General features: G+C 48.5%; 1 protein-coding gene across 2 annotated transcripts; it reads right to left on the reverse strand.

Moving 5' to 3' along the window:
* Positions 1–270: 270 nt before the first annotated feature.
* Positions 271–12,310, reverse strand: SPG21 (SPG21 abhydrolase domain containing, maspardin). Of its 2 annotated transcripts, XM_082322535.1 has the most exons (10): positions 12,211–12,310; positions 10,086–10,279; positions 8,761–8,854; positions 4,535–4,696; positions 3,612–3,692; positions 2,864–3,009; positions 2,245–2,353; positions 1,750–1,857; positions 1,218–1,358; positions 271–879 (listed from the first exon to the last, which is right to left on the reverse strand). In XM_082322535.1, exons 3-10 carry the CDS (start codon positions 8,821–8,823, stop codon positions 757–759), a joined length of 933 nt encoding a protein of 310 aa, XP_082178661.1. In that variant the 5' UTR covers positions 8,824–8,854; positions 10,086–10,279; positions 12,211–12,310; the 3' UTR covers positions 271–756. The 2 variants fall into 2 exon arrangements, with proteins under 2 accessions (XP_082178661.1, XP_082178660.1); XM_082322534.1 differs by lacking the exon at positions 10,086–10,279.
* Between the last annotated feature and the right edge of the window lie 491 nt (positions 12,311–12,801).

Raw genomic sequence — 12,801 nt, forward strand, 5'->3', positions numbered from 1 at the left:
AAATGGCTTAGTCATTCTTCATTAAAAAGCTACCACATAATTCTTACTTAGAGCTAAACAGTGCAACCTTATCATTAAAGCTTGAGGTGAATTCAAGAAGGTGCTGGTTTTCTTAATTTCTAGAAATTAATTCATCTAGAAATTAATTTCAGAGGTGCCCGTAGAGGCAGAGCAGGACTGCGGTACGCTACACCACCGTTCTCTTGCAGGCAAAACGAGAGACGCTTGCTGAAATTGAAGTTTTATTGAAAACCGTTTTTAAACAGCAAGAAAGTTAAAAATTCAAACGCTTTATTTCCAATAGAAACAAACTAACTTACAACACAACATACAAAGCAAATAAGTGGTGGCAACGTTGGCACTTAAACATCTTTTAAATCAAATATTCAACAAAAATATATGTCAGCTTATAAGTACATGATCTGTGGCAATATATACAGCTGAGTGAAAAATATAAAAAGAAATATAGTTCTGCTTAAGAACATGATAGTGAAGACTTTGGTAGCAAAAATGTCTTTGTTTTTAAAACTCTAGTCTTCCAAGACGCTTCCTTGAATTCAAAGACTAAAAATTAAACTGACCTATCCCATGACACTGCTGGAGGTTGCTGTCCGCGGGTAGCTCACTGCCTAGTGATCCTGCTGGAATCGCACAGTGATAATCGGCTAACGCAAGGAAAAAGGCAGAGCGGGAACGGTTGATTGTACGCCAGAAGACCGCCAAACCGATTCCTCGTTTTCACCAGCGCTCCAAAACCTACTGCTCTTCTTGCTCGTTGCTGGCGTGAAGACTGATCTTCTGGACTTCCAGCTCTTCTGCGCTGACCATGGCGGGATCGATGGCTGCGTAACGGGTACCGTGGAACTGCAGTAAATGGATCTGTCGGACACAGAAAACAACACTGAAACGGGTGTAGAAGCATAAGGGTTCGGTAAAAGAGAAACATTCCTTCTGAGTAAATTTTGTGAGGGTGAAATCATGGCTCTGGAGTACGAGAGTTCAGAGAGGACAGAGGAAACAGGCAGCAGACAGACCCCCAAATCCAGCCCTCCACGAACGCGGCTGCTCCCAGCCCTGCCCTTCTGTGTCAGTGATGCGGGAGCCGGAGCCAAGAGAGCTCAGGCGGGTTAAGAAACGAGAGCGAGCAGAGAAAAGGAGCCCCCAGCGCCGTTTCAGCGGGACGCATTAGCAGATGGGGCTGGCACGCCGAGACTCACTTGAATGTATAGGTTGACCTCAGCGCTCCTGCAGAGATACGGGAAGTTGCCTCCTGTTTTGAGATGAGCTCTTCTGGCATTGGGATAAAGCTTATACATTTCTTCTTTTGCTTCAGTCGAAAGTGCGCTTTGGTCAAACACCTACGTAACAAGTCACAGCAGTTAGTTCTAAATCTAATCAGATTTTGCTTATTAAATCAGACTGGATGCATGTTGCTCCTAGAAGCAATTCTCAGCTTCTCGGTGGAAGAATGTTAAAGAAACAGAAAACAAGCAGACACGTGAGGCGCTGACAGCCAGAAAGCCGGCGCTGTGATACGTCAACACGTCTGTCTTATTGCACAGAATATCCCATTCGTAATTTGACACAGAAGAGTCACGGTGTCGCCCCGTCAGTAGAAGGCTTATGTAAAGATGAAGTTAGACGCTGCAAATATTTATTAAGTTGCTAACAGAATATCCGGGCCCCACCTGCCAAGGGCAGGAAACAGTCTTTAAAAAAACAAAAAGGATTAGGCGGAGATTAACTTACATCCATAATGGTTACAGGGATGTCTCGGATTTTATGAGGTTCCACATAGGAGTTCTGGCAGTTGAGGGTAAGTCTCGAAGCGAGCTCGCTCTGGCCCAGACTCTCCAGCTTTCCAGTAGAGAGAAACACTGATTAACAACATATTTCACCGCGGGAAGTTAATGCAATATTAACAGTACAGCCAAAGAGAAGTTAGTTTTAAAGGGAAACGTGATTGCACTTCAGACGAAGGTTACAGTTCCAACTTAGTATCTCTCTGTGGGAGACAAACGCTTAAAACATGTGCCGTTAGTGGCTCCAAACAGGACCGGCAGGCAGGCGGTCACAGCACCACTTACACTGCTGGGGCTGGGACACTCAACACCTCCTAAGGTTCCGTTCCTTAACCCTCCCTTCTGGGTAAGTAAATGAAGAAAGCAGCAGGAACACCCCAACCTCCCGCTAATAAATCTACAGAGATTGGCGTCACAGCCCCGGGAGTACGCAGCTACCTACCCTGTCCACCATGAAATCGATCCCATCCGCCATTTCAGGATCTAGAGGACCAGACGCAAAATTCCCAAGGACAATTTTTTTCAGCATAAAAGCAGGCATCAGCCAAAAGCTAAAACAGAAACAAGATGTGACAATCTTCAAGCACCTGGGACTCCAACGTTAAGATGCTTTGTTGTAAGCACGCCCTTTCCTTGCCTGGACTTTGTGCTTTAACTTCAAATGAAATCCTGAAGCAGCTTCAGGAGCACAGAGATGGAAAACCTCGCAGCTAGGTGCTTGAAATGCTCTGGGAAGCTGTTAAGTCTTGCACTGCAAAAGTGCATTTTAAACGTGGGGAATAACACTCTTCTGACTAAACAGCTTTGCTAGAAAACAGGCAGAGTTCTTAAATCTGACGGCACGTCCACAGAGGATGACAGGACGACTCGTCCGTCCAATTCCACGCTCCCAATTGCAAAAATTTCAATTTTCCTTGTGGCTTTAAGAGTCCCAAGCATTCCACCCCGCACCTCCCTCGCCCAGGTGGAAGCAGGTTAGACACATGTCCAACCAGATCAGCGTGACATTTCATTGCAAAAAAAATGCTACGCATCTGAGCCCTTGTCTCAGTCTTCCTTACCTGTTTGCTGTCCATGTCTGATTGAAGATAGAAGTGTCACTAAAGGAATTACACAGGATGAGAGATTGAACTCTGGGAGATTTGTGTGTGTATTCAGCAAATTTTTGAGCCAGAAAGCCTCCCAGAGAAGCTCCAAAAAGGTGAACCTAATTCAAGGAAAAAAGAAAAAACCCTAGATCATGTTACGCTTGTGAAATAAGTGACCTGTAAGCACAACAGTTCATTACAAAAATAAGTCATTTAAGTTTTACCCTCACAACCCGTTTTTTAAAAGAATCAAACTTCTCTGCTCAGCCTCTGGTTTATGTGTGATATGAATGTGATAAATACTGAAAAAAGGAAGCGTTCCAGATCCCAGGTCAAATTTCTGTTTGCTCCTGAAGGTTAAGAAAAAAACAAACATCTTACTTTGTCTTCACTAGCTATTCCAATCCAAGATACTTTATTGTGGTACTCTGTACCACGAGTTAGGAAGGATAACTTCCGCAGGATCTGATGAAAAACTAGTTAACCAACCCACTTTAATAGGCCTAGAACAGCCATTGGATTTAGGCCAAGTATGACAATTTTCAAGGGTATTCACCTTCCAAAATAAACTTGTTTCAAAAGTAAAATTGCAACACAGCCTCTTTATTTATAGGCTACGTTTCTGTGTCCTATTTTATACGCTTGCTCTTAGATGAGACTCTTTCAACCATTAGGTTTTTACTGCGACTATACCTCCGTTTCCCCATCTCCGAGCACTCACTTTATCCAGCTGAAGGTGGTCTAACAGTTTTCTGAATCCGTCGCAGAACTCGAGGTGATCCCAGTACACCGGATACTGCAACTAAAATAAGATGAAGTTAGAAAAAGCCGGTCTCTGATCAGTCCCTGTCAGCTGCCCGCTTGCAAGCCCTACCAATTCTCCCACCAAAGGTTTCAAGATAGCGACCTGCCTCTCCTGTCTCATCAGGCTCCTCGGCAAGGTCCCTACAGCCAGAGAGTGTGACCACCTCCCCCTCGCTTGCACAAAAATACCCAACTGCCAGTACCGCAGAGCGAGTTTGTTGGGGAAAGTGCAGCATTGCTTCATTCTGTAAGCAGCGGGAGGAGAGGCTGGAATGATTCCTCAGCAATTTTGTAGCAGGTAAATTTGGCAGGTACAGGAATCATTAACTGCTGCAAGAGATACAGCAGTCCTCCCACGGCCATACTGTTTAGCAGGAATATTGTTGTGCAAATCAACCGTTTCGGTTCAGCTCAGGAGCCGAGAAGCGACAAAAGAGCGTGCTGTTGGGATTCTAAGGAGTGACTTAGCATTTGCAGCTGTGCAGGCTAAGAACCAGGTTATCCACCATCCCTACATCGACACCCTGAACTAGCCCCTGCGCTTGCCTCGTGGCTAACAAAGGTCCAGCTGGAGGCAAAGATGGCTGGCGTCCAGGGCACACAAGGGAGAAAACAGACCGAGAAGTTAATGACGTGTATGCACGAGGCTTTGGGTAAACGCTGCCATAAACATACAGCAGATTTCAGCCTGGATCTGCACGCTACGTACTCTGGAGTACAACTCAGGCTTTTATGGATTCTCCTTAGTCAACACTAAGAAGTTCACCTTCATTATCCATCCTCGGATTAGAGCAACAAGCGCAAGTACGTTAACTTTGACCCAGGACTGAGAACACTCACAGCGATAACTCTGTAGCCCCATCCAGTCAGCGCCAAAATTTGCTGGAAAAACACATCTGCAGTTCCGCTTACAGGGGGGAGAAATATGAGCGGGCACCGGATGCTCCTAGGTCCTGCGTCATACAGCGACCAGACTTTACTGTCGTCATCGTCTACTATTATCTGGAAAAAGAGAGGCACGGGGGGGAGAAGAAACACACAAGACAAATGAGGTTCTTCAGCCAGCTTCCACGATTGCTTCTACAAAATTTCCGTCATCTAGTAAATATTATAACACTCAAGACCCCTTCGAACAAGGCCATCTTTTACTCTTCTTCACAATAGCTTTCTTCTCTAAGGCTGTTTATTAACTGGAATTATAATCTTTGTGTGACTACTGCTGGAAACAGAACTGCGGCCATGCACTGTCAGACCAAACGCCTCGCACGTCCTGATGTAAGCCGGATAACGAACGCCGCGCCGAGTCAGCGGCAGCGCGATACACGGTGTCGTACGGGAGCTCATCCTTCTGCAGACAACTGGAGACCAGCGCAAGTGCTGAAAGCAGCGAATGATGGTGGTTTTACAGCGACAGACTGCACTTCAGAAATTACACCCAGGAAAAAACATCTCTCTTCCTGTCTGGGGAAGTGCTGTTAGCTAAAGTTTGCAATGCTTTGCTCTGGATTTCAACTCGGAGGGCCTGAGTCAGAACGATGGTACCTCTGGATCTGAAAATTCATACAGAAATAAATCACGGGAACAGCAAGATCAGGTTTATGCAATGCTTCACGTGCAGAAAAATATGCTTGGGAAAGGAGCCACCGTGCCACGGCCCAGGAGAAACCCAGGAGGTCAGTTCAAGGTACAAGAGCAACAGCTGTAGGCTGGAAGAGCCAGCACTGCCCCAGAAGGCAGCTTTTTAAACGACCATCTACGTTTGCATTCACTGGACAAAAGATGTTACAGGTCTGGATACACACAAGCCTTCTGAATTAAGCTGCTAACACCACAAATTATTGATCTGAAACAGTTCCAGCCCGCTGCCAGAAACGGAGACGCACACAACGCCCAAAGCAGCACTGCAAAGCTGCCCTGGAAAGAAAAACGCTTCCATCATCTGGCAGCATCTCAGGAGCATCTGGAGTGCCTAGGACACGCGGCTGGCTGAAACGGATTATTCACACGTGAGCTGCTCTCCTTAATGAGCAGTTTCTCATACAGTGCCCATCTCGGGGCAGAAGTCCTAGCACAATTCGTATCTTTAAAGGTCCAGGAATTAGATAAAGGTCTTTTCTAGCAGTGCTGGAGCCTGACTTGTTTTTACAGGGCCTGTTCTACCAGCAAACTGTTGTGTATATTTAGGATGCACTTTCAACCCTCCACAACCCAGCAAAAGTGTGCAGCTCCTACCAGATCAGCAAGCACAAACCTCTGCGGAAAGCCTGCGTTGCACAGCGGGAATTCATCTCCTTTCTACCAAGATTTTGTAGCTTTTTGAACAGTAATATACAAGCACAATTCGCTTTTCCATCACTGCAGTTAAGCTTCTCAGGGAATCGGAGAACAGCGTATCACAAATCAGATTTGCTTGACTAACAAATCTGCCTGTAATAAAGCCAGTATTTCAGGCTCTGGGAGCATGTGAGAGACCACATGATACTGTTGTTTTGTAAAGTCTTTACAAAAAAAAAAAAAAGATTGCATACCAGAGCTTCCAGACCATTTAAAAAACAAACCTTGTACAAAAGCCCTCCCAGCCCCCCCCAAAACAACCCTTTGCCCCCAGCTCAAGAGCTCCTGGCCTCGCTGTTCTCCGCTGTTATTCCATCAGTAACGTTGGATCCGTTCAGGGTAGCTGTTGGTGGCTACTACAAAGTTTACCTTTAGGAATATTTCCAAAGGTGAAGCACGTTCCTTGAAATCAGAAAACCAAAGTTATTTCATGTGAAGGGAACTGAGGCTGAGCGATAATGTTTCTCTCCTCGAGCCCAGACGATGAATCAATGGGTTTAGACAATTCTATTTGATTTCTAGCCACATACCGGATAGTTTAACTCCAGCTCCCGAACAAGGCTAAGCGCCGCAGAGGCGGACAGCAGCGTGTTTGGTGGCAGAACTTCCCCCTGGAGGTTAGCAGAGCCAGGCTGCCCTCTCCTTGAAGGCTTTTAGGAAGGACTTCTCTAAGACAGCAAGCGGTGTGTGCAAATGGATTCTCGCAGGCAAAGCTAAAGACTTAGTTTAAAGATGTTATTTTCTGGGCTGTGCTTCCTATAGCTGACAAGAGCAGGAAGGGCGATGGAGCTGTGCACTTCCCGCTCCTGGCAGGAGGAACATCTCAGCCCGTTTTCAAACAGCTCTGGCTCCGCTTCCTTATGTCGATCTGACAGCAGTAACGTGTACTTACCAGCAGTAATGGTCAGTCATTGCTCCCTCCGTACTGCGTGTGCTTTGCTTTGCAAACATACCCCCACTTTTGGGGGGATAATGCAAGCAAATGTAGCCCTAAAGACTGCTTCAGAGATTAATGACATCTTCAAATTGTGCTTTTTTTTTTTTAATTCTCTCTCCAGAAACCACGACTAGTTAGTTTATTTCTACCTTCTTCATACCCCACATTCATCACTGTGGCATCCCATTTACTTTTGAGTAGACTGCATCACTTGAGGGTCAGGTATTCCCTAGGCTGAAGGCCACCAGGTCACCAGCAGCTTCAGTTTACGTGTCCCCATTTACGAAATCCTGCGTAGTCAGCAGCAGCTGAGGGCAGTGGCCCCTGGCAGCGAGCTGCAGCGTCACACTGTCCCCACAGCAGCAGCAACGCGTTCTGTTGTAACCACAACCTCCAGCTCCTTTCATTTACCATACTGCATCCCATAAAGCAGCGCCTCAGAGCACCCACGTGTCTTTCCGCTGAAATACTGCCTCGGGGCTTTGCTGACCCAGTCAGGCACTGCCTGGAGGCAACAGCGTGGCACAAATAGACCCAGCAGATCTGGTACTGGCCAGAAATGGAAGAAGCTGGACAGCCAGAGCACACATCATCAACAGCAATGGATTTTTCTTATTTACTGAAGACACAAACTGGCAAAAATGAATGAGAAACCCCAAATGAAAAATCCTACAGCCCTTCCATAAAGGTAATTTCTTAGAGAAAGCCACACACCACTCAGTGGAAATAATGCTAGGCACATTTCAGCGTTGTTCCTTAGGTTTGGGGACACAGTCTCTTTTGAGTGGCCCAACTGCAACCAACTTGCTGTTGAAAAAGGTAATGCTACTCCTGCCTCTGCTGCCAGCACCATCCCCGGGCTCCTGCAGCCCACACAGCCATCCAGATTAGGGAACTGAACCAGCTGGAAGTCAGCATAAAAACAAGCTATAAAACACTCCTGAGCCAGACAGGTCACTGACTCCGCTCAGCTTGTATGGTTACATGAGAGACTGTGCTTGCAGGAGCAGCAGAGTCCTTCACTCTGGCGGGAGCCTGGGCTGCTGCTGCAGGTTAGTCTGTAACCACAGCCCCGGCAAGCCTCATCGGCAAAGGTAGGTGCGAGAGCTAGTCCAGGTCAGGAGCTATGTACTAGCACTGCACTCTGTGCCCTCTGCCGCTCGGCATATAGAGAGCAGAAGTTGGAGCACCGCACACCTCAAACACTCTCCCGTGGTTCAGTGAAGGGAAGTGGAGAAATCCAAGCGAGAGGAGAAAGTGGTCAGACAGTGTGGTTAAGCAGAAGACATCTAAAGGACATGCAGCAGAAGAAACCATTTGGCTTTTTCCACCGTGGTTAAGGCATCCTTCCACTCTCAGGAACTCCGCGTGCAGCCCGACTGCCGAGAAGTTGCCTTTAGAGGCTGCGCTTCAGCCTGCGGCTGACGGGTAGGAACGGCGGAGGTGGCTCTGGCGGCTCTGTGAGAGGGCACGCACACGGTCCCCAGCACACGCCGTTTCCTCGGACTCTCCTCCTCAGGCCTGGCTGGCATCAGGACGCCAGGTACTGCTGCTGCGGCTCACAACTGCAAGCCTCTGCTCCCCACCACCGCACGCGGAAGCGACCTCTGAGAAGCACGTGAAAATTAAGAGCATGCTTTCGTGCACTCATATGACGCGTGGGACAACAGTTCAGGAGATAAGCCAGGTCGCTAGCACAGCCACAACCGTTCTGCATTAACCAAACAGCTGTGTCTCCCCCACTACAAAGCAAGAGGAGACATTTCACCCACAAGGCGATTACAGTTGTACGTACCTTTTTAAGAGGAACTGTGCTTCTGAACCAGTTATAGTCAGGAGAGACTTTAATCTCTCCCATGATGTTTAGAAAAAACTCAGTTTAGGTCAGCCTGAAAAAAAAAAGAGAGACAAAGTTAGAAATCAATACAACAGCTTTACCGTAGGCAGCATGCAAAAGCCGTGCTGCGTACATAAAGCATTTGCAGGGTGAGTTTGCTCTTATCTGTTGATTGTACTCCCTCCAGCTCACGCCAAGTTTATTTATCCTCAGTTTTCATCACAAACCATTTAATTATTCTCCCAAGAGGCCGTCACCTGACTGCCTTACTGTACCGGCCCAATTACGAAATGATGATGCTTTTGTAACCGCATTCCCAGGTAACAGTTGTAGCGAAAGACAACTGTGTTGCAGGCTCTAAGTGGCTTAAAAAGCTAAAGCACGTTTTCGGTTTGTTTTTCATTTATAAAGCACTCCAAACTTATATCTAATAAATATTCATACGATTCACTCAGCAGTTCAGACAATAGACGTACATTATTTCATGAACCTACTGCCAAAGCATTCAGACCACGTTCTGCCATCTCAGTATAACTGACCCGTAGGAGTCCCAAAGCGCATCGGGAACATCAGCTGATCTGAGGCTTAATTTACAGAAGAGCCCTGAAGTTTCAATTCTACCCACACAGAAGCTGACTCCTGTCAGGAGTTACCAACAAAGGTATCTTTGAAGCACACCAATTAATACAGAACAAATTGATTCAGAGTTGGGGCCACACAGGAATGCCACTAATTCACTCTGAAGTCAGAATGTCCTAGGGGACATAATGAAAGTGTCTTACAATACTCCATTAATTTGTAACAAACACTTCTCATAACAAACAAACTTCTAGATTTAACTTTTTTTAAAGCAGCGAGAGACCATTAGCTTCCATTTATACAACAGATGGCATCAAACAGTTTGAAGCTTGCAGACTCAATAGCTTTACCCTGAAAGCCAACTGCCTCAGGAGATTATTTTCAGGCATTCACACACAGCACTGAGCACAATAAAACAAAGCAACTTTTGCTCTTGTTACTTAATAGTTGCCAAGTATAAATGAATAGGTTTTGTTTCTTAATTCTTCATAAAATAAGACCTTGGTACGTTCTGTGAGTCACTCCAATTCATTTCTCCTTGCAGAAAAGCTGCCGGTGTGCAGGTTTAACTAGTTTATTGGATTACAGCTGGATTAACAGTTATTTACAATTTCTTCATCTTTCAGTCTTCATTGCTATTTTTCAAGTACAGAAAACAGGGATTTTAAAAGGGAAAGTACTTTCTAAATTGCAATACAACACACATTTTCCACAGAGCCGGCGATACACCTGTCATGTCTAGCGAGGGTGTCAGAGGTAGGAAATTCAGCTGCATGGCCATTGTTTCAATGTTGCATGGCTCCGTTTTAGTGCTTTGATCAGCTATTCTGCTCCTTGTCATAGTCTGGCAGCAGGCTGAATTACAGCAGAGGTAAAAAAAAATATCTATTCCAACAACCTGCAAGGCACAAAGATGCATTACTGGACTAAGGGGGACAGCCGGTCATTAGGGAAAGCAAACAGCAGCTCAGACTACTAATTCCTTTCCATAACCACACATCAACTCGTTTTTGAAAAGCTATTCAGCAACGACGGCATGACAAAATTATGGCAGAAATAAATTACAGCAAATGCCTTAAAACACCACATTCTCTTTGGGTATCACATTACCCCAGGGCCAAGAAGCAGAAGTCATGGTCAGGGCCTCGCTACACTGGGCACTGCACGAACACAGAGGCACAGGAGAGGAAGACTCTCTGCTAATAATTCTGGTTGCCATAAAGGGTGGGCAACCTCGCCCTGCTGTGATCACTTCCCTTTTTCTGCCACCTCAGTCTTTCAGCACCGTTAAGCTAATTGTCGGGCTGGCACATCACTTGGGAGCGCAAAGCTGTCCGTCATTAGACTAGGTAAGGAACGGGCACGACGCAGATGAACTCGTCCTGTCAGCGTACCTCAGCTCGCACCAGAGCGGGTTAAGAGCCCATCTGAAGCCTAAATTCTGAGCTTCCCAGTTCACCTGTTACCACTGGTGGAAGCAAACCACTGGTCACCAGGACCTGAGCTGATTTCCCCCAGCTCCTTTCTTGTAAAGGACCCCCACTCCTAAGGATGGTCCCTCTTTTAAAGCAAGAGTAAACAGTTTTGATTATAGAAGTTTTTGCTGAAGTCGATGTCCTATTACTGAAATACTTTTTTTCCTTGGCACAGAAACGCAGCATTACATCTGCACACACAAATATTCCTGTCAACAATGACTATGTGCTCTTCCAGTCACTGAAAAGCTGAACCATCAACTCGAAACAAGGAAACAGCCAGCAAAGGCAACTCAAATCACAAACAAAGAACCTGACGGTCTTCAAAACCAAGCCTCTAAAGACCCAAGTTTCATTTTCAGTAAATCTAAACAACCTGAAGAACTCTGACCTCTTAAAAATAACTCCTCTAAAGGAAGAACCACCTATGGATGTGTTCAGAGTACTTGATAATATTCACCTTTTAAGTTATTCCCGCTACACTAGTAACATTTTCCACTTGTTATCGATTTAGAAAGTCTTTGATCCTGCCACTAGAGAGAAAACCCTGCCAGAGGGGATCAGATGAGCGGCGACTCGCTCCTCTCCCCTGTGCCGTGTCTGCGTGAGCCGGGGCCACCGCGCAGCCGCTCTCCCTCTGCGCTGGCCACCCAGCGCCCACTCCCACGGGCCAAGAGACCTGAATCAGCAACACCAGCACTGGGAGCTGACGGGGGCTGCAGGCAAACGCCAGGGGATGCAGGGGAGACGCCAGGACTACGGGTGCTTTATGGACGCCAAATGCAGGCAATGGGGAAGAAGTTACGGATAACTGGGACATGGCAGCGGGCACCTTCCCCTCTTCCCCAGCACTGTTCCCACCGACCCCAGGCGCTGCTCCTTCCCCCCCTCCCCAACCACCGCCGGCTCCCCCAGCTCTGCGGGGAGAAGGGGGCAAAACCCACTCAGCACCCCCAGCCCAGCCTCTCCTCCCCGCAGCACAGGCTGAGGCGGCCCCTTCCCCTGAGAGCCCCCCCGGGAAGACGAACCCCCAGGGCAAGGCTGGGCTTTGGGCCCCCCTCTGTTCCTCCCCAGCCCGAAGCCCCTCAGGGGTCGTGATACCCCCCCCCTCCGGCCCGACGCCTCCCCACAGCCCCCCGAGCCCTCAGGCACAGCCTCGCTCACGGGTAACGCTGTCCCGGAGCCTAACAGACTCCCCGGTCTCCTCACGGCCCACCCGGCCCCTCAGCGCTTCCCCCCCCGCGACCCCGGCCCCTCAGGCTCCCCCCGGCCCCGGGCCCTGAGGCGAGGGGCGGGCCTGTCTCCACAACGAGGATCCCCCCCCCGCCCTCCCCTGTCGCTGCCGGGCCCTCACCGGCTGGGCAGGCCCCGGGGACGGCGGGACGCGGGACGGCCGCACTCCTGCTCCTCCTCCCCCGCCGCAGCCAGCGGGGGCACCCGCCGCCCGCCGCTACTTCCGGGTGCTGCGCCCGCCCCGGCCACGTGACAGCGGAGAGGAAACGCGGGCGGGGCGGAGGGCCCGCCATTGCTGCCGAGGCGGAAGTAACCGGTTCCGGCGCCATCGCTGCCGAGGCAAGGATCACGTGGCCCCGCGGCGGGGCGGTGATTGGTCGGCGGGCTGTGAGGGGCCGCGGCCGCCATTAGCGCCCCTCGGGCGGGAGCGTCTGAGGAACCGGTCGCTGCTGTTGTCGCGCCGGTTCTTCACAGAATAGGGTTTTAACCTAGGGAAAAAAGGCACGGTAGACCTCTGGGGGTGCTTTATTCCGCTCTCTGCCGGGCGCAGGCGTCACTGTGAGCTGCCGCTGCCATGCAGCGGGAGAGCGCGTTTTTTTTTTTGATACACGTGAGAAATCCCGAGTGATTTCAGTGAAAGCACCGGTGAGTGAAACGGCGTGTGTTCACGTTGGGGTCTTACTTTTAATAGAGTAGGTTTTATCCCGCTCCT

This window comes from Platalea leucorodia, assembly GCF_965183815.1.
Source record: "Platalea leucorodia genome assembly, chromosome: 9".
Classification (NCBI taxonomy): Eukaryota; Metazoa; Chordata; class Aves; order Pelecaniformes; family Threskiornithidae; genus Platalea; species Platalea leucorodia.